At 47.7% G+C, this 25,670-nt stretch overlaps 1 protein-coding gene across 3 annotated transcripts in view; it reads right to left on the reverse strand.

The window, feature by feature from the left end:
* Nucleotides 1-219: 219 nt before the first annotated feature.
* RRP1B (ribosomal RNA processing 1B) overlaps nucleotides 220-25,670 on the reverse strand; it is a 34,324-nt gene continuing 8,873 nt past the window's right edge. Inside the window, exons 2-16 of one of the 3 annotated variants that reach the window (XM_032174816.2) lie at nucleotides 24,331-24,413; nucleotides 21,961-22,018; nucleotides 20,368-20,453; nucleotides 19,628-19,689; nucleotides 19,162-19,291; nucleotides 17,712-17,776; nucleotides 17,133-17,314; nucleotides 10,285-10,379; nucleotides 8,967-9,064; nucleotides 7,854-7,873; nucleotides 6,724-6,855; nucleotides 5,420-6,144; nucleotides 3,228-3,380; nucleotides 2,158-2,221; nucleotides 220-481 (exon numbers count right to left, since the gene is read on the reverse strand). In XM_032174816.2, the coding sequence (XP_032030707.1) occupies nucleotides 288-481; nucleotides 2,158-2,221; nucleotides 3,228-3,380; nucleotides 5,420-6,144; nucleotides 6,724-6,855; nucleotides 7,854-7,873; nucleotides 8,967-9,064; nucleotides 10,285-10,379; nucleotides 17,133-17,314; nucleotides 17,712-17,776; nucleotides 19,162-19,291; nucleotides 19,628-19,689; nucleotides 20,368-20,453; nucleotides 21,961-22,018; nucleotides 24,331-24,413 (2,147 nt within the window). In that variant the 3' untranslated portion in view covers nucleotides 220-287. Of the gene's footprint in view, nucleotides 482-2,157; nucleotides 2,222-3,227; nucleotides 3,381-5,419; nucleotides 6,145-6,723; nucleotides 6,868-7,853; nucleotides 7,874-8,958; nucleotides 9,065-10,284; nucleotides 10,380-17,132; nucleotides 17,315-17,711; nucleotides 17,777-19,161; nucleotides 19,292-19,627; nucleotides 19,690-20,367; nucleotides 20,454-21,960; nucleotides 22,019-22,820; nucleotides 22,954-24,330; nucleotides 24,414-25,670 lie in introns of those variants that run through there. The other 2 variants (XM_058427550.1, XM_058427549.1) reach the window with 2 other exon arrangements.

The raw sequence follows: 25,670 nt of genomic DNA on the forward strand, positions 1-25,670 counted from the left end.
AGAGAGGCTCTCATTTCCTACACCAATGGGAATCACTGAGGTTACCCAAAAATGTAAAATCCTGGAGAGCTCAAACACAAACATGGTTTGTAGCAAAAGATTCAACCAAGACACCCGCAGCCACTACAGAGGGGCCAGGACGCAGCAGCCTGCGGGCACTTTCAGAACCTCGTGCACACAACTCATGGGAACTTATAAAATCATAAAAAAGGCCCCACATTCTTAAAGGTATAATTTATAGCACATTCTGTACAAAAGCAGTCTTTTACAAGGGACTCTGCTGCTCCTCAGAAGAAATCCATAGCCCTGGGCCTTCTCCTTGGTGTGGTGGTCAGGGGCTTCTTGGCCACCAGGGGTGAGCTGGCAGGTGAGCTGGTGGGGGTCTTCAGCACCCCGTGGAGGGGCTTCTGTTCAGGGTCGAAGGCCACTCGAGAAGGGCCCGTGGGACTGACCAAGATACTCTTGTCTGTCTTCTTGAATTCTGTCCCAAATGAGAGCAAGGCCCCATATTAAGTGGGTCCGACAGCTGTCCCTTCAACAGCTTAGACAGTGTCCTGCCTGGGTGCCGACCCCACCCATTTGCTAGGACGAAGCAGGGCCATCTCAAGGCCCCACAGAGGGCAGGCTCAAGAGCCTTCTGAGGGAAGGAGGGCAGCGAGGCCACATCCCATGCCTCAACTCACCCTCCCAAGGGAGGGCCCAGGGCTGCCTGCACAGACCAAGGGGAGCTGCTGGTAGGGTGGCTCCTGGAAGGGTGAACACTGGGGCTGGGGGTGTTTTGGACAGTGAGTGAACCAGGCATTTGTGTCTGGGACAAATCTGTGCTGTGTGGAGCTGCGGGATTCGTACTGTTCATTTTCTCCAGCTGTAAAGGCTGGGTGAGCTCCTCAGGCTCTCTGAGAGTCTCCTCTCCCTAAACATACACACTCACGCATGTGCGCATGCACACGCACACACACATACATACTGGTGCATGTACACACACTCACACATACACATACTCTCTATTACTTGCAGTTCCCAACAAGAGTTAGGTCCTAAATTCGTTATAATACTTTTTTTTTTTTTTTTTTTTTTGAGATGGAGTCTCACCCAGCCTGTCAGCCAGGCTGGAGTGCAGTGGCACGATCTTGGCTCACTGCAACCTCCATCTCCTGGGTTCAAGCAATTCTCCTGCCTCAGCCTCTTGAGTAGCTGAGACTACAGGTGCTTGCCACTGCGCCTGGCTAATTTTTGTATTTTTAGTAGAGACGGCGTTTTACCATGTTGGCCAGGCTGGTCTCGAACTCCTGACCTCATGATCCGCCCACCTTGGCCTCCCAAAGTGCTGGGATTACAGGCGTGAGCCACCGCGCCCGGCCTATAATACTTTTTAAAACTTTGGTTTCCTTTGTAAAAGCAACTCGAATGGATTGCACCAATATGAAAAGTAGGAAGATAGGGGTTACGCTTCTCCGTCCCCCAGGAAGCAAGTGGTTCCAAAGTTTCGCAGAGAGACAGCTACAGCTGATGGACCACTATGATCTCAAATGGCCTCTCTGTGGGATGGCTTCCAGTATTTAGAAAGACACTTGGGAAAACGGCTTTTTGGATCACGTCTCACCAGGTAGCCTCTCTTAATAGGTCCCAGGCAATTGGCTGCCCACTCACCACTGGCACCCCACTCACAGCCCTTTGAGGATGAGGGACAGACACATAGGTGCTTCCTTCTAACTCAGAAACGGGCAGTGAGGGGTCGGGCTCGGTGGCTTACGCCTGTAATCCCAGATCTTTGGGAGGCCGAGGCAGGCGGATCACCTGAGGTCAGGAGTTTGAGACCAGCCTGGCTGACATGGTGAAACTCCATCTCTACTAAAAATACAAAAATGAGCTGGGTGTGATGGCATGCGCCTGTGATCCCAGCTACCCAGCAGGCTGAGGCAGGAGAATCGTTTGAACCGGGGGGACGGAGGTTGCAGCGAACCAAGATCTCGCCACTGCACTGCAGCCTGGGTGACAGAGTGGCGAGACTCTGTCTCAAAAAAAAAAAAAGAAATGGGCAGTGAGGAGCTAGGACCCCCTCTCTTCCCTGATCGCCTTGCGGAACCAGGCTGCGAGCCGCGCCAGGAGCCGCAGCTGTGCTTCAGAGAAGCTTGCCGCCGGCAAAACCCCACTTACCTGCAGTCATGTTTCTGTTCAGCCCAAAGGTGACTTTCTTGGAGCTGGACGGTGTCTTGTTTAGCTGCAGAAGAGAAATACCAGGAACAAAAGGAGTAACGCAAGTGCAACGGAGGCGCTTAGTCTCCCTGTCAGATTTTTCTGGAGAACCTGCCCTGGAGGGGACGCCACCGACAATGCTGCTTACTGAGTGGTACATATAGGGAGAGGCCAAAGGGACTGCGGCCAAGACTGAAACCAACCGTCGTGTCGGGGCTTCACCAGGACCGCCCTCTGTCCTTCCCAGCGTGCTACACGTGCACCTCCCCCAGCTCAGGGTCAGTGGTGCCCACACTCTTGGCCCATCTGCGGTCACTGCCTCATCACTGCTGCGGGGTTCTACGATCCAGGGAAGAAAGGCAAACAGTGAGGATGCCTGAACTGTCCTAAAAACAGTTCACCACTGAGAACCCGTGAGGACAAATGCCAAGACTCCCCTGCCTTTTGCTGGAGAGTTCTGAAGTTCTAACTTGAAGACTCTATGATGTCGATGAGATGATGCCTATGATGGAATCTCACTTCAATGGACAATGGACACACAATTTCCAGCTTTTTGTGCACAAGGACTCCGAGCTATCTGCAAATTCCAACAGTTCACCACAATCAACTATCTTCTTTCCTACTGACATTCCTGGAAGTGGATCCAGCCCGCATTAGGAAGCACTTCCTCAAGTTCCCGCTCTGACCCACATTTCTGTGTGGACCTCCTACTGCTGACTTGCACCACTTGCATTTAACACTGTGACATTTCACGAGAGAAAACTGGTTTCTGCAAACCCGAGCAGGAGGCCCTGGGAGGCAGAATGTGTGGATCAGCCGCCCCTCAAAGTCCCCTTCCCGACTGTGATCCCTCAGGGTGGGTCCCAGACCACCCGGACCTTATGCTACCCTGGAGGCAGAACCTGTCCACCGTGGACAGGCTCAGAGGGCCACAGTGGGGCTCCAGGCCCGGCATGGGAAGCACCGTCAGCTCAAGCCCATCTGTGCCCTTGTGGTGAAACGTGCTGTGCCACTCTGAGGAGGGTGCGTACCTGGACAGCAGGGCCTGGAGGGCGGGTGGCAGTGCTGCTCTTGGCTCTTCTGAAGAACAGGGGCTTTGGTAAGAAGGGGGTGTCAAACTTCACAAAGTCGCTCTCTGCCCTCAGTTTCTGCTTCTTCAGGGAACTGCAGGTCCCACTGCTTCCCTATGTGAGCGAGGGGTGAGAATCGGAGAGAAGGGGTCAGACCAGAGCCTCCTGTGCTGCCCACGCACACAGGAGGGGAAGGCAGAGCCCCATGGCGGATCCAGCCCACCCCACAGCCCGCGGTTTTCCGCACTGCGCTTGCAGACAGCCCTTCCATTCGGCAGAGCTCAGGCTTCACATACAACACAACTGCCTATCATGGCACCATGCCAAGAGGGGCGATGAAAACGCCTTGTCAGAGTAAGGATCCACTTTCATCTTCATCTTCAAAATGAGCATTTCGGCCTTTCAAAGCCAATCTGTTAATAATTCACTCTCCCATTTGTAGCTGAATCGTCACTGTGCTGGCAGTCTGGTGTGGAGGACAGTGATGCCCATGTGGGGCTGTGGGTCCCTCACAGGCAGGCTCAGGACACTCACTGGGTGTGCTGCAACTGATAGCCACCCAGAGAGAGACCGGGTCTCGTTCTGGGCTCTCAGAGGCACGGGCAGCCCAGTGCCGCTGCCGACACATGGGTGGCTCTGGCAGGTTCAAGTGTGCCGCCTAGAGGGCAGGGAAGCCCGAGGAGATTCTCCTGTGCGCCTTCCCTGTGCCGCGAGAGATGGCAGGGGAAAGCTTCCCTCGACCCTGCGACTTATTGAGCAACACCCCATCCTCTTTACAATAGGCTGCCAGGGGCCTGAGACGACAGCAAGAAAGGCAATGTCTCTGGCCCTCTTAGTGAGGAAGCAGCGCTGAGGGTACGAGGGGCAGGCTGCAGTCCAGGGAGGAGATGGCGGCACTGTGAGGTAGGAGACTCGAGGCTAGAAATGGGCCTCCTGCTGTCCAGCTCAGTGCACTGCTTCCCCTGGGTAAGGCTTTCCTGACCATAAACTCACTCACTAGCCACTTGCAGACACTCTTAGCCCCAAACCAGCACTTGACCAGGTGCACACATGTCCACTTAAACAAAAGAGATGTCATAACCCCCACAAAGCGGTGTGTGCAAAGCAAGAGCTGACCAAGGTGCGCAAACTCTGTGAAGGGCAGAGTTATTTTCTGCTTTACAGACCACAGGTCTCTGTCTCTACCACTCGCCTCTGCCGCTGTAGCATGAAAGTGGCCATGGACCTGCACATATGAGTGGATGTGGCTCTGTTCCAGTGAAACTACATTTGCCGGCCCTGGCCTGGAAGCCCAGTGCGCCCAGAGGTGGTGTGAAAAGCGGATCACGGCCAGGTGCAGGGGCTCACGCCTGTAATCCCGCACTTTGGGAGGCCGAGGCAGGTGGACTGCTTGAGCCCAGCCTGGGCAACAAGGCAAAACTCTGTCTCTACAAAAATAACAAAAATTAGCCGGGCATGGTGATGTGTGTCTGTAATTCCAGCTACTTGGGAGGCAGAGGCAGAAGAATCGCTTGAACCTGGGAGGTGGAGGTTGCAGTGAGCCGAGATTGTGCCACTGCACTCCAGCCTGGGTGACACAGCCAGACCCAAGACCAGATCAACAGCTTGGTTCCTCATTTATATCTGGCTCTAGAGATCGAAGTGGAAGGAAAGTCTTTCCATTAAGAAGATAAGTGGTCCTGCTAGTGAAGTTTCTTGAGACGGGGGTGGGGGAGAAGCTAAGAAAAGAATATAGAAAAGAAGTAAGTGAGGCAAGAGAATTTTGGGCTTCCTCTTTTGCCAAAGGGGCCTGGACTGGCCAAGGGCTGATGAAGAAAACCAGACCTGCCTTTGACGGAGGCCCAGACTGGCCTGAACACGCCTGGGGCAGGAGTGCCTGGCCCATGGGATAACCTTCCCAGCTTGGAGCGGGCCCTCCCGAACCCAAGCACGTGGCCTGGGGGAGTGAAGGTGGCCAATGAGGAGGACCGAAGTACTGGTCACCTGTGATTCCTCCTTAGTGAAGGCTGTTATGAACACACCCTATTCTAACTGCTGCTGAGTCCAGAGGCCTGGCCGCCAGCCCCCACCCTTCCTCTCAGGAGGCAGTGGAGCCCCCTGGACGCGAGTGAGTGCCTCTGAGGTGAGCTGGCCTGTGGGTGTTCCCACCTTACCAGAGCCTGGGGTTGCCCAGCTTCGGACTCCAGCACCCCGTTGTGCTCTACCAAGTTTGACATCGCTCTCATTTTCTTCCTCTTTTTCAAGCTTGCTGTTTTCTGGCTGGGCAGGCCACAGAGCTCCAGGCTGCCAGGCCCTGCCTTCTTCTTCTGCAGCCTTCTGCACTGGGGCAGGGTGGTGTGGCTGTTCACCCCCTCTGCGGGGCCTGTGGGAGGGCCTTCCTGCTGCAGTGGAGGCCAGGCCGGCGTGGACAGGCCATTGCCATTGACGGGGACAACTCCAAGCTTCCGCTTCCTTTTTAGGAGTTGGGCTCCACCTGTCGGGGACCCTCTAGGTCCCTGAGGATGACTGCCACGCGGGCCACTCTGAGACACGTCCTCTGGGGGCAACAGTGCAGATTCCGACATTTCCCTGTGGGCCCTCGGGCTCCTCTTCCGTGGCCGTTTCCTTTTATTGTGCGTGGCGACAGCTGGAGGACGCTCGGAGCCACTCTCCTCTCCAGTGCTGGACACGGCCTCTGCGCCTGGCTCGGCCACACACGCCTTCAGGGCTTTTGGCCCAGCGGCCTCGGGTTCCCTGCCCCGGTTCTGTTCCAGGGACGGGGCTGCATCCCCTGGGCCTGGATTTTCAGGCTGCAGGTGGTGCTGCTTCTTCTTCTTCCTTCTTCTCTTCTGAAGACTGCTTTCACTGTCCTCTTCCTCTACACAAAAGACTCTGCTTCCTAAAAAGACAGAAACCCATCAACAAGCACCCCAATGCCGGCTGGGCCAGAGTCCTGCTGGTGATTCTGAGACAGTATGACTGGCGGACACAATTTCCTGGCATTCTACCACCAGGAAGGTTTCTGTCTCCCTTAAGTTACTCGGTGCACCCACTACCTTTGTCGTCTGGTCCCACTTCCTCCATCCCCAACTGTGACTGGAAGCCTTCCTTCTGGCCGTCTATAAACACACATGGAACTGAAATAGTCGAATTTCCACTAATTTTAGGGCCCAAGGGTAAAAACCATAGATCTAGAGTGGTCATTAAACAGCCGCCCCCCAGTGCTCCCTGCAGCTCCTGCTTCCCTGCAGAGCTGCCCTGGAGAGCAGGAGGACATGAGCGGGGTGAGGTGGGGACACGGCTCCACCAAAAACAGCACAACACTTGGAAAACCGCCTTTACCTCTCAGCCATTAGACTGAAGCTTTGGGCTCTGCTAATGCTTTATGACGGCACGAGCTCAAGTCTCCGAGGCCTCCATGGTGCACGCCGCTCCCCAAGGGCTGAGTCGTGCCTTTCTTTTCAGCTTTGCAGCTTACCTTTCTCCTTTTCCAAGTTAGTTTTCTCTAAAAGTTTATTTCCTTTCTTCTTATGCTTTCCTTGACTGAGGATTTGGTCATCGTCATCAGCAGAAATGTCCTCCGCAAAACTGAGTTGAGATATACTGCTTCCTAGATGCCAGAGTGACACACTGTCAGCTTCCCCAGGTGCTTGGGACACTGCCTCAGGGGCCTAAGAGCAGCACCCTTCCCAATTTCTGCCTCATCATCATCGTTCCTCACCATTTCTCCCACCCAAACCTGAGCGCTGCTGACACAGCAATTACAGACTTAAAAAAACTTTGTGGATTTCTCAACCAAGGCAAGGCAAGGGATCACAAGCCCTCGGTGACACCCTCCATGGCTGGACCCTGGACACTTGGCTAATGCGGTCTCCGCATTCCAACCAGCTTGCTGGTGCCTTTCCCAATTCCAAGTGTCCCTAGTGCATGAGGGGTATGGGGTAACTTCACTGACTTGTCCAAATGTAACCAAGCTTACAGCATCAGCCTTTCCTGGGGGGACCATCGACCATAACAACAAATGAAAGGGATCCTGAGAAATTACATTTTTTACCTTCATAGAGTATCTAATTAAAACCTTCCTAGGCCATTGAAAATCCATCTAGTTAAAATAATAAAAACCAAACCAAGACATCACAGTACCCACACATGAGAGCAGTCTGCCCTCTTGCTTTGGTGGTTCGGGGAGAGCCTGGGATAGGAAGGTGGGCAGGCTGCAGGGGGCCCTAGGCTTGCATAACTTCCCACAGCTGTACTGCGGTATTACTAGGTAAGGGCTGGTCTTTCTTTCTTAAAAGCTGGGGTCTTGCTGTGTCACCCAGGCTGGAGTGCAGTGGTGTGATTACAACTTACTGCATCCTGGACCTCCTGGGCTCAAGTGATCCTCCCCTCTTAGACTCCTGAGTGACTGGGACTACAGGGCTAATGTTTCCATTTTTAGTGGAGATGCGGCTTCGCTATTGTGCCTGGGCTAAGGACTATTATTTCTTATTAGAGGTTTTCAGTAAAGTTCTTTTAATCCTGTTTCTCAGCGTTTGGCATCAACGCCCCCAGTGGGGTCCATATTCATGAAAAACACCATGAATGATGATTCTCAGCGCGCCTCACCTTCAGAGAGGTCTTGAAATCTAAAAATAAAAAAATAAAAAATAAAAAAATAACAAATGTTCATAAAGAAATCCCTTCTGTCTTCTGTAGACATATGTATTTAATTTTTAAAATACAAGCCATAGTTAAATAGTTGTTAATTCATGTTCTCCTCCAGGAGGGGAAGCTAGACAGGAAATTCCGCGAGGGAAGGGTGGTGCAATACAAAAGCCAAAAAGCTCAAAGCCAGTGCCGCCCTCGGTTACCATCAATACCAGCAAGGACACGGCGGGCCAGAGATGCATCTTGGCACACCCAAATCAAACTAAGAAATTCAATTTTTGTTTCTGAAGGCAGAAATAGCTTAGATCTCTGCTTATATTCAATTCTCCAGTGGAGAAAGGCAAAGCCATGTTTTGCTTCACACAATTTTTGTGCATTAGAACAAACAAGATGCATTGAAGCGCAGTGTGGGGAGGTGCATGGGGGAGGAGACACTGGATAGCAGGGACCTCAGGCAAGCTAGGATCATCCTGTGCCCTAAGAACCAGCTGGGAAATGGGCAAAACTATAGTAGCTACTTTCTGGGGGCTTAACATGGAATACTTGAATGTATACAAAGTGCTCAGAGCAGTGCCCGGCTCCTAGACTGGGATCAGATAGTTGTCACCAATGACAGCAAGCCACACGAGGCCCTCCATGAATTCCAGTTCATCATGTCACTATGGTCAGAGTGACGTCAACACTGACAGCTGAATTAACTAACACTTTTGGCATAGCCATATGGGAGGGAGGGAAGAGGTAAAGAATTAACCCTATCTATCTCAGCAGCACACCAGCAGAAGACACCTAAATAGCAGATTCACATCAGTTTCTGGTTCGTTCATTTTAGACATGAATAGACTTCACATCATTCTAAAGCAGCTAAGAGATGAGTATGGCTGCATTGGAAGAATGGAACCTGAGGGGTGGGACTGCTGTTTCCATTAAGCTTTTCAGTTTACATGTGTCTATTACATTGCTATACACAAAAGCATTAAAGGACAAAAAAAGAAAGAAAAAAGATAAGCATGCAGATGGCTTGTCCCACACCAGGAGATGAGAACTAAAGGAATGATGATGTCAGTTACTGACTTCTTGATGAGTTTGGAGAGGCGCTTCCTGTTGAAGTGGGGCGTGTTCTTCCTGCTGGTCATTTCCAGGAGTCGATCAGCAACAGCCTTATAGTCAAACTAGGCAAGAAGAGAAACTAAACATAAGTCTGCAGCCAAACAACACTGCCTGACTTGGACATTTACATCTGCTAGTAAGAGAAACCCTTACTGAAGCATTTGGCAATAGATAGGCTAAACAAGCTTGTGCTGGGACTTGGCAACCAGGAGCACAAGCACTACCTTTGAAAAATGCATGTTCAGGCCGGGCGCAGTGGCTCATGCCTGTAATCCCAGCATTTTGGGAGGCCGAGGCGGGTGGATCACAAGGTCAGGAGATCGAGACCATCCTGGCTAACACGGCGAAATCCCGTCTCTACTAAAAATACAAAATATTAGCCAGGCGTGATGACGGGTGCCTATAGTCCCAGCTACTCAGGAGGCTGAGGCAGGAGAATGGCGTGAACTCGGGAGGCAGAGCTTGCAGTGAGCTGAGATTGAGCCACTGCATTCCAGCCTGGGCGACAGAGCGCGACTCCGTCTCAAAAAAAAAAAAAAAAAAAAAGAAAAATACATGTTCTGTTTATTCTTGGGAGAAGCTGGGTAAGTAATTCTTTAAAAAAAAATTGTGATAGAGTACCCACAACAAAATTTACCTGGGTGTGCTTTTTTTTTTTTTTTATTTGAGCCAGAGTCTGTCACCCAGGCTGGAGCGCAGTGGCGTGATCTTGGTTCACTGCAACCTCAGCCTCCCGGGTTCAAACGATTTTCCTGCCTCAGCCTCCCGAATAGCTGGGATTACAGGCGTGTGCCACTGCGTCGGGTAATTTTTGTATTTTTAGTAGGGACGGGTTTCACTGTGTTGGCCAGCCTGGTCTTGAACTCTTGACCTCAGGTGATCTGCCCGCCTGGGCCTCCCAAAGTGCTGGGATTACAGGCGTGAGCCAATGTACCCGGCCGGAGGGTGTGCTTCTTTTTAAATTTAATCTAGATTTGCAATCTGTACTTGGCAAACTTTTTTTTATTTGAAAAGTGCCACTAGAGCTGGCTTTGTGGTAGAGAACAGAGCAGAGCTTAGCCATTCAAGATAAGTGCTACTATCTCTTTCAAAACTCCATCACATTTACATTTCCTTGTCTCCAATAAGGTTATTCTTAGGAAGGTGACATTTAGTGACTGAAGGGATTAAAAAGGAGTTTACACTTCAGGCCTTATAGCTTAACTAGCTGTGACCCTAATTCTCTAGTCAGGCTACTCCAGAGCAAATCTATATTCTATAAAAAGCAACAACTGCCACCCACCTGGAGAAGGGGCCCTGTGTCCTCAAAGGTTCCGCAGTCATCTCTTCCTCTTTCATCACTGAGTCCATCTTTTCTGGAATGATTTTTGCCCAGTGCTGTCAAAATACACCCAAAGACCAAATTCTTGACATATCAAATACACAGAAGTGACTACTTCCACAGGAGCCACTGTCCAATTAGGTGTCTCTTAGAAAAAAAGAAGGTTGGGCACGGTGGCTCACGCCTGTAATTCTAGCACTTTGGGAGGCTGAGGTGGGTGGATCACTTGAGGCCAGGAATTCTAGATCGGCCTGGGCAACATGGCAAAACCCCATCTCCACTAAAAATACAAAAATTAGCTGGGCGTGGTTGCGGGTGCCTGTAACCCCAGCTACTCGGGAGGCTGAGGCATGAGAATCACTTGAACCTAGGAGGCAGAGGTTGCAGTGAGCCGAGATCATGCCACTGCACTCCAGCCCGGGCGACAGCGAGACTCCATCTCAAAAAAAGAAAAAATGAAAGAAAATTTATTTAAGGAGAAAAACTCTGCAAAGCCATTTATAATTTCCCAGGACATTTTGATTGTTCAGGCTATGGGAATGAAGATAAGTCTGGGAAAAAGCACATGTTTTGCCTTTTGTACCCATAAAACCCCAATTCCCTGCTGCCTTCGATGATTCCCTCCCCCACACACGGTCCCGTTAGGACGAAGGCTGTGGTGAATGGGAAGCTCCTGTCCAGGGATGCAGGCAAGCGGATGGGACACTGCATCGCCCTGGACCACCGGGGTAGAAGCATGGACGCAGGAATCTGGCTCTAGTTTCAGGTCAGTTTAGGACCTTGGTGAGAACCTGTCACAGCAGTACAGTCACTTTTCACGAGCATGCTTCAGGAAACACAAGTCAATATTAACGCAACTTTTAGCACTTAAAAAATTCAAAGAGTGGCTGGGCGCGGTGGCTCACGCTTGTAATCCCAGCACTTTGGGAGGCCGAGGCAGGCAGGCTGAGGCAGGAAAGGAACGGAGGCGGACTTGCATGACCGAGAGATCACTGCACTCATCTGGTAACAGACGAGATCTCTCAAAAAAAAAAATTCAAAGAGTGTTACAGCCTATGAAGATGCAGATTAAACAGACTCAGGAGAACTCAAAATTATCTTAAATGTGTACTGTTCCTGGAACCCTCTAAGCTTATTAGTGGTGTGACATCAGGGCGAGGCCTGGGGAGGATGGGGCAGGTGCAGCACGCATTTGATGAACGCAACTGGGAGGGAACGTCCGGAACTGCACTCGGAAGACAGTCTGCGTCCAGGTTAGGCTGACAGAAATGTGGGGAGCGGAGGGACCCAGAGACTACTCCCATGACCACATAAAATTTGCTCCAGGTCCTTAGTCAACTCTGTTATCTACACCAAATTTAAAATCAGACAATTCCTTTTTTTTTGTTTTGTTTTAGAGATGGGTGTCTCATTATGTTGCCCAAGCTGGTCTCAAACTCCTAGGCTCAAGTGATCTTCCCATCTTGGCCTTCCAAAGTACTACGATTATAGGCATGAGTCCCCACACCTAGACTAGACTATTTCTTTTATTCTTTCTTTTTTGAGACAGGGTCGCTGGTAGCTCTGTTGCCCAGGACGCAGTGCAGTGATACAATCATGATTCACGGCAGCCTCATCCTCCCAGGTTCAACTGATTCTCCCAGCTCAGCCTCCTGAGTAGCTGAGACCATAGGCATGTGCCACCACGCTTGGCTAATTTTAAAATTTTTGTAGAGTCAAGGTCTTGTTATGTTGCCCAAGCTGGTCTCCAACTCCTAGGCTCAAGCGATCCTCCCACCTCAGGCTCCCAAAGTGCTGGGATTACGGGTGTGAGCCACCATGCCTGGCCAGAGTATTTTTTCTTTCTTTTAAAGATTCTTGGCCAGGCACGGTGGCTCATGCCTGTCTGTAATTCCAAGACTTTGGGAGGCCCAGGCAGGCGGATCAACAGAAGGTCGGGAGTTCGAGACCAGCCTGACCAAAAGAGAGACACAAATTTTGCCGAGCATGGTGGCGCATGCCTGTAATCCCAGCTACTTGGGAGGCTGAGGCAGGAGAATTGCTTGAACCTGGGAGGCGGAGGTTGCAGTGAGCCGAGATCGCACCATTGCACTCCAATGGGCGACAAGAGCGAAACTCCATCTCAAAAAAAAAAAAATTACTTCTTGTTGACCAGGTCTAAAAATTAAAAAGAAAAAAAAAGATTCTTGATTCTATCTATCTATCTATCTATCTATCTATCTATCTATCTATCTATCTTTATCTGTTTATTTATTTATTTTTTGAGACAGGGTTTTGCTTTGTTGCCCAGGCTGAAGTGCAGTGGCACGATCTCGGCTCACTTCAGCCTCTGCCTCCTGGATTCAAGTGATTCTCCCACCTCAGCCTCCCAAGTAGCTGGGACTACAGGCGCACGCCACCATACCTGGCTAATTTTTGTACTTTTTGGTAGAGACTTGGTTTCACCATGTTGGCCAGGCTGGTCTCGAACTCCTGACCTCAAGTTATCCGACTGCCTGGGCTTCCCAGAGTGCTGGGATTACCGGCATGAGCCACTGCAACCAGCTTGATTTGATTTTTTCTGATTAAATATAATATATAATCACTGTAGGAAATAGAGAAGTACAAAGGAAACAGAAATCACCCATAATTCTGCCACCTACAGCTAACTATACTAACATTTTGGGCTAGGTGTGGTGGTTCATGCTTTTAATCCCAGCACTTTGGGAGGCCGACGTGGGTGGAATGCTTAAGCCTAAGAGTTTAAGACCAGCCTGGGCAATATAGTGAGACCCCTGTCTCTACGAAAAATAAAGAGGTGTGTGCTTGTGGTCCCAGCTACTTGGGATCACTTGAGCCCAGGAGGTTGAGGCCACAATAAACCGTGATTGCTCCACTGCACTCCAGCCTGGGCAACAGAGCAAGACCCTGTCTCTCTCTCTCTTTTTTTTTTTTTTTGAGATGGCGTCTCCCTCTGTTGCCCAGGCTGGAGTGCAGTGGCTCGATCTCTGCTCACTGCAACCTCCGCCTCCTAGGTTCAAGTGATTCTCCTGCCTCAGCCTCTTGAGTAGCTGGGGTTACAGGCATGCGCCACCATGCCTGGCTAATTTTTTTTTTTTGTATTTTTAGTAGAGACAGGGTTCTTGAGCATGTTGGTCAGGCTAGTCTCGAACTCCTGACCTCGTAATCCGCCTGCCTCCGCCTCCCAAAGTGCTGGGATTACAGGCCTGAGCCACTGCGCCTGGCTGACCCTGTCTCTAAATAAATAAAACAAAACATCTTGGTTTATCCTTCCAGATTTTTTAAAAGCACAAACAGTCGTAGCCAGAGCAATCCCACAAAAGAAATAAACAAACAGCATCCAAACGGGTAAAGAGGAAGTCAAAGTCGACGTTTGCCGATGATACAATCATATACCTAGAAAACCCTAGACTCATCCAAAAAGCTCCTAGAATGGTAACTGAATTCAGCAAAGTTTCAGGATACAAAGCCAATGTACACAAATCAGTATGACTGCTATACACCAACAACAACCAAGCTGAGAATCATATCAAGAACTTACTCCCTTCTACAACAGCTGCAAAAAAACCCCTATGAAAACAACAGTGACAACAAAAAACAAAACAAACAACAAAACCTCAAAAACCTTAGGAATATACCTAACCAAGGATGTGAAAGATGTCTACAAGGAAAACTACAAAACACTGCTGAAAGAAGTCACTGATGACACAAACAAATGGAAATACAGCACATCCCATGCTCACGGATGGGTAGAATCAGTATTGTGAAAACGACCATACTGGCAAAAGCAATCTACAGATTCAACGCAATTCCCATAAAAATACCATTATCATTCTTCACAGAACTAGAAAAAACAATCCTAAAATTCATATGGAACCAAAGAAGAGCCTGCATAGCCAAAGCAAGACTAAGCAAAAAGAATAAATCTAGAGGCTGGGAGTAGTGGCTCATGCCTGTAATCCTGGCACTTTGGGAGGCTGACGCTGGTGGATCATTTGAGGTCAGGAGTTCGAGATCAGCCTGGCCAACATGGTGAAACCCCATCTCTACCAAAAATACAAAGGCATATTAGCCGGGTGTGGTGGTGCCCACCTATTAATTCCAGCTACTAGGGAGGTTGAGGCATGAGAATCGCTTGAACATGGGAGGCAGAGGTTGCAGTGAGCTGAGATCGCACCATTGCACTACAGCCTGGGCGACAGAGCAAGACTCTGTCTCTCCCCCCCCCCCCCCCCCCCCCCCAAAAAAACCAAAACACCAAAAAACCAAAAAAAAAAAAAAAAAAACCCGGAGACATAAGAACACCTGATTTCAAACTATACTATAAAGCCATAGTCACCATAACGGCATGGTATTGGTACTTGTATAAAATAGGCATGTAGACCAACGGAACAGGAGAACCCAGAAATAAACTCAAATACTTACACTCAACTGATCTTCAACCAAGCAAACAAAAACAAAGTGGGGAAAGGACACCCTATTCAAAAATGGTGCTGGGATAATTGTCAAGAATGAAACTGGATCCTCATCTCTCACCTTATAGAAAAACCAACTCAAGATGGATTAAAGACTTAAATATAGGACCCGAAACCATACAAATTGTAGAAGACAGCATTAGAAAAACTCTTCCAGATGTTGGCTTAGGGTAAAGAGTTCATGACCAAGAACCTAAAAGCAAATGCAATGAAAACAAAAACAGATGTGACCTAATTAAACTAAAAAGCTTCTGCACAGCAAAAGAAATAATCAGCAGAATAAACAAACAAAATGAGAGAAAATATTTGCCAATTGTGCAGCCAACAAAGGACTAATATCCAGAATCTACAAGGAACTCAAACAAATCAGCAAGAAAAAAAGTCCCATCAAAAAGTGGGCTAAGGAAATGAACAGACAATTCTCAAAAGAAGACATACAAATGGTCAACAAACATACGGAAATGCAAATGAAAACCATAATGAGATACCACCTCACTCCAGCAAGAATGGCCACAATTAAAAAAATCAAAAAATAATAGATGTTGGTGGTTCGGCCTGGTGGCTCATGCCTGTAATCCCTGCACTTTGGGAGGCAGAGGTGGGTGGATCACCTGAGGTCAGGAGTTTGAGACCAGCCTGGCCAACATGATGAAACCCCATCTCTACTAAAATGCAAAAAATTAGCTGGGCCTGGTGGTGGGTGTCTGTAATCCCAGTTACTCAGGAGGCTGAGGCAGGAGAATTGCTTGAACCTGGGAGGTGGAGGTTGCAGTGAACTAAGATGGCACCATTGCACTCCAGCCTGGGTGACAAGAAGCAAAACTCCATCTCAAAAAAAAAAAAAGATGTTGGCACAGATGTGGTAAAAAGAGAAGACTTTTACACCGCTGGTGGGAATGTCAACCAGTACAACCACTATGGAAAACAGTGTGGAGATTCCTTAAAGAACTAAAAGTAGATCCACCATTTGATCCGGCAATCCCACTGCTGGGTATCTACCCAGAGTAAAAGGAGTCACTATATGGAAAAGACACTTGCACACGCATGTTTATAGCAGCACAATTCACAGCTGCAAAAACATGGAACCAGCCTGAATGCCCAATGACCAATGAATGGATAAAGAAAATGTGGTATATATACCGTGAATACTACTCAGCCATAAAAAGGAATGAAATAATGGTATCCACAGCAACCTGGCTAGAGTTGGAGACCATTATTCTAAGTGAAGTAACTCAGGAATGGAAAACCAAATAGTTTATGTTCTCACTTAAAAGCGGGAGCTAAGCTATGAGGATGCAAAGGCTTAAGAATGATACAATGGGCTTTGGGGACTCAGGGGGAAGGGTGGGAGGGGGGTGGGGGATAAAAGACTACACATTGGGGACAGTGTACACTGCTCGGGTGACAGGTGTACCAAAATCTCAGAAATCACACTAAAGAACTTATCCATGTAACCCAAACCACCTGTTCCCCCTAAATTATCAAAATAAATAAAATAACCTTTTAGGAAAAAAAAAATTAAAGCACAAATAAAAGTTTTAAAAAAATCAGATGCACAACTATTATATAGCCATAATAATTAAAGAAAACCCAAACAACAAATCAGACTCCTTCTACGTAGAGTTTGTGCCCACTTTAAAAAATATATATATACATATATCACGTTTCCTTTGGTCCTTAGTTTTTAGGAACTTTGCTTTTAAATGGTTATGTAACACTTCAAAAGCATGGGTAAACTGTGACCTAACCATTTCCCTCATTTTGTGCATTCAGATGCCATGAAGCACTGTGGTGAGAGTTTGGTCGGGCCTGCAACTTCAAATGCACATTCTACATGAAGTCCACAGACACAAAACAGTAGTAATGATGTCAGTACACAGTGGGCATTTAAACATCCCAAGAAAAAGAAAAACATTCCCTGAAGGCAGCCATGAGTTGAGAAAGGACAGCCACAGAAACAAGCGTGCGTCCCTTGAGTAAACCGGTAGGAATGAGGCCATGCTAAGGTGTTGAAATACGTCAAAACAACAAAGCAAACAAAAAGCACTAGCAGTGACAATGGTAAAAACCTCGAGGAGAGTCCTGAGATCCTGGGAGGTACAGAAATGTGTGTATGCCACATGGGACAGGTCTCAGGTCTCCCCAGAGCCCCGCTAGGCACCCCCCAGGCACAATGAACCCACCTCTGCTGCCTTTCTTGGGAGGGGCTGAGGCAGAGCCATCAACTAACTCTAGGTTGCATTCAGTAAGATGCCAACAAATGTATTAAAAACTGTTTGTCTGAGGAGGATTTTACCAGAAAGAAAGTTAGACTGACCAAGAACATCCTCCTACCTGTCTTCTTTTTACTGACAGCTCTTCTCAAGGATACCTCATTTTCAGGTATCTCCTCAGCAGAGAGGTCACCATCACCCACTTTTGTCTTCTGTTCCTCCATCATCTCTTCAGGCACAAAAGGAGACTGATCTACGATAGCTTCGAAGACACCGCGAGCTATGGTCTGCACCAGGGTGTGGCTGAGGGTAGAAGCACAGCGGAGAGCATGTGATTAGAACAAACGGCCTGGCCTTCTGGCTTCAGGAGCACAGAGGGGAGCCCTGCACACGTTGCTGTGGTCTGGAGTGGCCCCCACGGGCCAGCAAGCATCTGAGAGGAACTGCCTAAGTGCCACCCGACAGGCATGGGACGCCCAGCGGTCAGATCTTTGGGTTTGGGAGGGCATTCCTGGAATGAGTGAGTCAAATACTGAAGCCAGAAGAGCCAAATCGCTGCTCAAAGCTTCGGCTGTCTTCTCCAGCTGCTCTCTGCTGTGAAGCAGTGTCCTGGGTACCCCACGCCAGGCTGCACGATGGCAAGCAACACCCCATGAGCAAGTGCCACGGAGCAGGAGGAACGAACAGGGGAATCACTTACTCCTTCGTCTTCGCAGCGATTTTGCAGAATGGATCGATAAACTTGAGATTCTGATCTGCTAAAAGCTGTAATTTAGAAAAGGGAAAAATTGAGAAAGAGCCTTTCCCTTCTTGACAGGTCCTTGAAAAAGGGACCATTCCCATCTTCTACAAAGGTGGAGTTAGACCAAGCAATGCCTGTCTCACACAGCCCCAAAGCGCCCCTGTGGAATGCCACAGAAGCCTGGAGCCAGGCTGAAGATCGAGGCCGCCCTCCAACTACTTGGTATCTTAGTGCAGTGGCTGGAGAAAGCTACCCCAGCCCAACCTGCACTATCCTATATGCCCAACATATACAACAAGGGTGTCCAATTTCGTGACTTCCCCGAGCCACACTGGAAGAAGAACTGTCTTGGGCCACACCTAAAATACACAAACACTGACAACAGCTGATGAGCTAAAAATAAAATAAAATGCAAAAAAAATTCTCATAATATTTTAAGAAAGTTTATGAATTTGTGTTGGGCCACATTCAAAGCTGCCCTGGGCCCCACGCAGCTCTCAGGCCACAGGCTGGACAAACCTGATACAGGATATACATATACTTCCTCTGTAAGAGGGGTAACAGGGACAGTGCCTCCAAGTGTGAGACAAAAGAATTATTGTTTTGAATGTAACATATTTTCTTTTAATCAAAAAAATACATGTTCCCTGCAAAACACCTGTGAAAGAAAAGTAAAATCTGTGCACATTCCCACATTCAGAGAATCATTTGCATACTAAAAAATGTATGTTTCCTTTCCAGCCTTTTGTCTATTTATTAATATATACCTTAAAAATGTCTACTATTTGCATAGCTTTTCCTACCGCTTTATAAAGCTCCCTAGATCCTGAGCACTCCCCCGTGTTAGTGAGTTTCTTTTTTTTTTTTTTTTTTTTTGAGACAGAGTCTCGCTGTGTCACCCGGGCACCCAGGCTGGAGTGCAGTGGCGCAATCTCGGCTCGCTGCAAGCTCCGCCTCCCGGGTTCACGCCATTCTCCTGCCTCAGCCTCTCCGAGTAGCTGGGACTACAGGCGCCCGCCACCACGCCCGGCTAATTTTTTTGTATTTTTAGTAGAGACGGGGTTTCACAGTGGTCTCGATCTCCTGACCTCGTGATCCGCCCGCCTCGGCCTCCCAAAGTGCTGGGATTACAAGCGTGAGCCACCGCGCCCGGCCGTTAGTGAGTTCTTTATTGGAGTCTGTAGGTTGCTTTCAATTCCATTTTACAGGTAAGACTGTCATGTACATCCTCAGTGCACAAATCCCATCCCACCAGCTGCTTAGGACACATTCCCAGACAGGACTGAAGCAATTCACACTGCTACAGTCACTGGTCATGCGAAGGGCCACCCCACAGCACTTCACTGGCGACTACTGCAAACACTGGTGGCCCCCTCACCCCATGGGCAGCCTGTCGGCAGCTGCTTACCTCCTTCCCCCCGACTTTGGAGAGTTCATCCAGGTAAATATCAATGAAGTGGAATCTCACTCCATTAGGAGACTGACTCTCAGGACACAGGATCTCCTTCATCAGGACATCCAAGAAAACCTTGATTCGGCTAAAGAACCAAACACATGTTTCTGTGAATGACAGTATGCCAACACTTCCCACTTCCCAAAGAGAAACAAAAATACTCCATCTAGTACCTACACAGCGTAACAATCAATGCAAGGCTGAAATCATTTTACAAGAAAAAAGCAATCACTTAAATCAGTATAAAATGTTATTTGTCATTTACTTAACTGTTTTATGCCTTCTACTGGATTTCAATTCTCTGTAGGTAACGATGTATCGAGCTTCTCATGATACTCTACAGGTTCAGAAAACTTGACAAACACTCTGCTACCTTTTAAGCTTTAAGGCTACCACATGCTAACTCAAATGGTTTACTGACCTTTCTTCCCAGCCATTTCGCTTCAAGACTTCAAAGGACTGCCTCAGGACCAGACGAATCAGCTAAAGAAAGGCAATTTTTGTTAAAAAAAAAAAAAAAAAAAAAAAAGGAAAGGTAAGAAATATTAATCAGCTCAGCAGAATGAGGGGACCAATTAAATTGTTGCGGCCTGGATCCCAAAAGTAAAAAAATATTCACAACAGTTATATTTAACTTCTAGATCAAAAACCATATTCACAGCCAAGAGCAGTGGCTCACGCCTGTAATCCCAGCATTTTGGGAGGCTGAGGTGGGCAGATCATTTGAGGCCAGGAGTTCAAGACCACCCTGGCCAACATGACAAACCCTCATCTCTACTAAAAATACAAAAATTAGCCGGGCGTGGTGGTACGCATCTGTAGTCCCAGCTACTCAGGAGGCCGAGGCATGAGAATCACTTGAACCCAGGAGGCGGAGGTCGCAGTGAGCTGAGATCGCACCACTGCCCTCCAACCTGGGGAACAGAGCAAGAGAGACTCTGTCTCAAAAAAACACCCAACATATTCACTAATGCTCCCCAAACTCATCCTTAAGAGCTGCAAAAGCTAAAACAGAGAAGCTTTCCAGGACACATTCAAATTCTTCCTTCACACTAAGACTGTGGCTTGTTTTGCTTCACAAATAAACCTTTCCATTGTTTTTAAGATAAAGGTCATTCTTTTCTTCCCAGGAGTTTTTGAAGTAACTGTGGCAGATCTTACCATATAGTATTTGTCCAGGCGTAGCCTGTCTATTCCTTTCCATTCTCGATTCATGGTTTGCCAAAAGGTCTGAATAAACAGGTGTTCTGCAGTGAACAAAAGGCTCTAAATACTTGGCTTCCACGTCAACATACTACCATATAGCAAGAAAATAATGAAGAGGAACAAACTAGCATTATTTATTATTCACTTTTCTCAGTAATTCTTGGGCAGCTAGAAAATCTGTTTGATAATTAAATATACTCAATCATTTCTTTTACACTTATTTATTAAACATCACTTGGACTGTGCAGATCTTTTACTTTTTTTTTTTTTTTTTTTTGAGACGGGGTCCCACTCTGTGGCCCAGGCTGGAGTGCAATGGCACAATCTCAGCTCATTGCAACCTCTGCCTCCTGGGTTCAAGTGATTCTCCTGCCTCAGCCTCCCGAGTAGCTGGGATTACAGGTGTGCACCACCACACCTGGCTAATTTTTGTATTTTTAGTAAAGACGGGGTTTAACCATGTTGGCCAGGCTGGTCTCAAACTCCTAACCTCAGGTGTTCCATCCACCTCGGCCTCCCAAAGTGCTGGGATTACAGGCGTGAGCCACCGCGCCTGGCCTTGATCTTTTGCATTTAAATAAAAACAGAATAATAGGAAGGGCTGGCAACATTGTAATGTCAGATTTGAATGCTCTCTGGAGCCTTTTTCCTTTATCCGTTGCAAAGCCACGTTTCTTTTAAGATCAAAAGACTCCTTGTTCCACTTCTAGTAACTCTTCCTACTGCATTGGTACCTAACAATCAGTCTAAAACCATTAATTCTGACACTTATATAATCCATATAGAAACTCATATTTTTGTCTGATTATAGGTGTCGTCTGGGTGAGCTACAGCACAAAACACTGAATTTTTCTCTTCTGACCCACAGAATTAGCACTTTTTTTATTGAAAAACAATTTTTGTTGATTTTTTGGCTTTATTTCTTTTTGCACAATTCTTTTTTCATCTTTGCAAATCTATTATACATCATACGTAGAATTTTGTTCAATATGAGTCGGCTAATATTCAGAGCACCACTGGGGGGTGTTGAAATCATTAGGATGGTTTTCTGAAGAGCATTAAGCAGAACAAACGAAGTCTGCTGCCTTTTTCTTCCTTTGCAAGCAATCAACACCTGAAATAGAAGCACCCTAATTTCTTTTCTCTATGGTTGAGAGGAGTTACTTCATAGTCTGTGACCGGTGGTGTCTTCTATGTATTTATTTATTACTAGTGATGGCTCTGCTCTTGGGGAAGACGAACCTGGCATCCAGAGGTCACCAAAGACCCTGCATCTGGCTCTCCAGGCTCCAAGTGTTAAAGTAACTCAGAATTTGAAGATTCTGGAGGATTGTTATTTCTAAAAGCATTTTCTGAAATCTTTGAGATGTCAAAATGATTCTCCCCAAGACACTTTGCCCTCTCACCAAGTCAATGACTAAGTTTATCACAGCTTTTAAAAACAGGACTGGCTTGTTCCCTGACATTTACACAATACCGGCACAAGGTTCCCATTAAACTAGCAAGTCGGAAAACTTGGAAGGAAGGAGAAGAAACAACAGGACTTACGAGCCGCTGAGTTGTTAACAGCATGGACTAGCTGCGCAATGGTGTTGGCGAGCTCTTCCTGCAGAGGCGGGGTTGGGGAGAAACATGGGGGTTATCGTGGGGCAATATGAGATGCCTGTGCCACGGCCTGCTTCCTCCTCCCACTTTTGCTGGTGGGAAGGTCTGCCCCTCTTGTCACTTCCACTAAGAAGTATGTATCCGAATATCTGAATTTTATCAAATGTGTAATTTCCAATATTGATGGACTATTATGCTAACTTGGTATGTCTGCAAGAACTGTGTTAAGCTACATGTTTAAAAAAGCATCTCTAATTATCAGTCCAAATGAACTAGAGATGAAATAAATTAGTTATCAGTTCCTGGCTTTATAACTATATCTGGCCATGTGCGGTGGCTCACGCCTGTAATCCTAGCACTTTGGGAGGCCGAGGCAGGTGGATCACCTGAGGTCAGGAGTTCAAGACCAGCCTGACCAAGATGGCACTCCCCACATCTCTACTAAAAATTCAAAAATTAGTCAGGCGTGGTGGCGTGTGCCTGTAGTTCCAGCTACTTAGGAAGCTGAGACAGAATTGCTTGAACTCGGAGGTAGAGGGTGCAGTGGGCCAAGATCGTGCCACTGCACTCCAGCCTGGGTGACAGAGCGAGACTCCATCTCACAACAACAACAAACAAAAAGCCCACATCTAAGCTGGGCATGGCAGCTCATGCCTGTAATGGGAGCCCGAGCACTTTGGGAGGCCGAGGCAGGTGATCGCTTGAGGCGGGTGATCGCAGGAGTTCAACACCAGCCTAGGCAACACAATGAGACCCAGTCTCTACAAAAAATACAAAAATTAGCCAGGCATGGAGGCGTGCACCTGTAGTCCCAGCTACTCGGGTGGCTGAGGCAGCAGGATCAGCTGAGCAATAGTGAGGTTGGGGCTGTGGTGAGCCATGATTGCACCACTGCACTTCAGCCTGGGCAACAGAGTGAAATTAAAAAAAAAAAAAAAAAAAAAAAAAGAAAACTTCATCATAATCCCAGAAATGATGTGAAACACAAAGACAGCACGGCAGACCCCACAGAGGCGAGATGCTGGGGATGCTCACTGCATGCCATGGGAAAGTCCTCCCCACAGCTTGCTCAGAGACAAGGTGGAATGTGAAGGTAAACTCAGCCTTCTGGACTCTGTCCTGGGTGAAGGGGTCCCCGGGAGAGCATGCCCTGCTGAGGTGCAGCGAGGTTCTGTGAGAAAAGCACACTCATCAGTCTGACTCACACTGCACCCGGTCTGTTTTCCTTCGTGGGAAAATGAGATTTCTGTCCATTGGTTTTCTTCCTCCACTAAAGCTGTTGGTTGTTACTTTTGAATGTAATATAAAAATATTTTGCCCTGCTCCTACTCAAAATATGTTCAGTAAAATAAAAATAAATTAAAACAAGTTATTATGCTGCATGGGAGAAGTGGCAAGGCTGCATATTAAAACCCAGAAAAGTAAAATCTTGCCCTGAGGACTTGTCATCTGCATCAGAGACTTGCAAGCACTTCTCAAGGCTGGTTCCTCTACCTCAGGGGTGTCCAGTCTTTTGCCTTCCCTGGGCCACACTGGAAGAACTGTCTTGGGCCACACACAGAATACACTAACACTAATAATAGTGAAGAGCTTAAAAAAAAAATCTCACAAGGTCCTAAGAAAGTTTCCGAATTTGTGTTGGGCCACATTTGAAGCCATCCTGGGCCGCATGTGGCCGCAGGTTGGACAAGCCTGCTCTCCCTCTACAGAGGCAGATCGGATCTACTTTCGTGAGTCAGAACAAAGCTTTTACAAACTGAAAGTCACTTCTTTAGGGTTGGCTTTGGTGGTGGGCTCAGCGGGCTCGCAGGCCCCGCAGAGAGAGACCGAGCCTGCTGCACGTTTGGGTGACTGCGCAGGCGCACTCGGCTTTAACAGGGAGGCTTTCGCTGAGCGCTACCGCTGCTCTCCATGGAACCCGAAGCCCAGTGACGTGGCTGCCCTGTCCTGGGTTTCACAGGGTCTTGACTAGTTAGTGCTCCTGTCATGCCATCCTTGACCACAAAAAATAAACTTACCGGAAGAGAGAAACTTTAAGTAACGTAAAACCTAGCATGGAACCTATGAAATTTTACAGAGAAATAGTAAATTGACAACGAATGCACATTTTTCCTTTTATTTGAAAAGACAATTCACCTAACTGCGTTGACCCTGCATCCCTTTCTGTATGGACAAGAGGTAAGAAAATGACTCCCTGAAGCATGACTGTCAGTGTGCGTCAGTGTATCGGGGGACTGGCACAGCATGAGCGATCAAGTCTCTTACCCATCCACAGCAAGAACCCGGGAGCATGACAAAGGGAACGCATGTTACCTGTAGAAGGGGTTCATCCTGCACCCACATGCAGTAGAAGAGCCCCTTCCAGATCTTTAGAAGTTCTTCCTGACTGAAACCTCCTGGAAGGCAAAACAATACAAACATCTTAGAGTCTATGCATCTCCTTTCTTCAAGTCTAGAAAGTGGTGAAGTACCACATACATTTTAATTCTCTTTCGTTTGCACGTCTTTTTAAAAAATTGAAACAAACATTTCCTTATTGTTATAAAAGAAACACAAATAAATTACTACTGTACCTGCAGCTTTATCAGCTACAGGGTAGGGTGGCAGTGGTGGCCCGGCCTCAGCGTGAGGAAGCAAATGCCATCACAATACAAAATTCATGAACAAAGTGGCCGCTTATGAAATCAGCTCCCCATCAAGGCCCTCCCCACCCACCACGTGCAGCCATCCTGCACACCGACATTTTCGCTGGTCTTGTGAAGTAAAACTGCAAATCTTACAAGAGATGTGGGGGACTTGCTCAAGTCATATGAAGCCCCAGCAACGGGCAGCTCCACTTCTGAGGAACAGAAAACCAGCCAGGCCGAGGACACAGGAGCTCCAAACAGTACATCTGAAAGTCAAAGGCCTAGGAAAGGGCCCGGGGACACTGATACTGCTTTGGAATATTTTTGCAAAAATTACCTTTTAAGGATCCTAGTATGAGGTCAAAAGTGGCTGCCTCCCAGTCACCCTCCCTGTAACGGTGATCATTTACTGCGGCATCACCAGGGTTGGCTTTGTTCTGACTCTAGCCACTCAGGGCTCTACCTCTGCCTTCATGAGCTATGACTGAGTGACCAGTCTCGTTCAGCCTTAGATCTCCTGAGTAGACCCCAGGTGTCATAAAGTATTTGCTGACTGACATAAAGAATCACAAAATGATAAGGTAGGTATACACTCTTGGAGTTTCCAAGCCTATGGACCATGAAAGTAGAACACAAACAGAATCCTCAAGTCTTGACGTGTGTTACAAATGGTCCTTATTAGGATTTTACTAGGAGATCCTAGGAGAAATCTTTTGGAGCAATAAAGTGCTATAAACTAGATGAATGCAAACACATATTTAGAATCAATGTTATCTTAATACTCCAAAAGATGCTTAAAAAGTGACAAAAAGGGCCGGGCGTGGTGGCTCATGCCTGTAATCTCAGCACTTTGGGAGGCCGAGGTGGGCGGATCATGAGGTCAGAAGATCGAGACCATCCTCACTAACACAGTGAAACCCCGTCTCTACTAAAAATACAAAAAAAATTAGCCGAGCGCGGTGATGGACACCTGTAGTCCCAGCTACTCCGGAGGCTGAGGCAGTAGAATGGCGTGAACCCGGGAGG

The sequence above is a fragment of the Hylobates moloch genome, unplaced genomic scaffold, assembly GCF_009828535.3.
Source record: "Hylobates moloch isolate HMO894 unplaced genomic scaffold, HMol_V3 SCAFFOLD_14, whole genome shotgun sequence".
Classification (NCBI taxonomy): Eukaryota; Metazoa; Chordata; class Mammalia; order Primates; family Hylobatidae; genus Hylobates; species Hylobates moloch.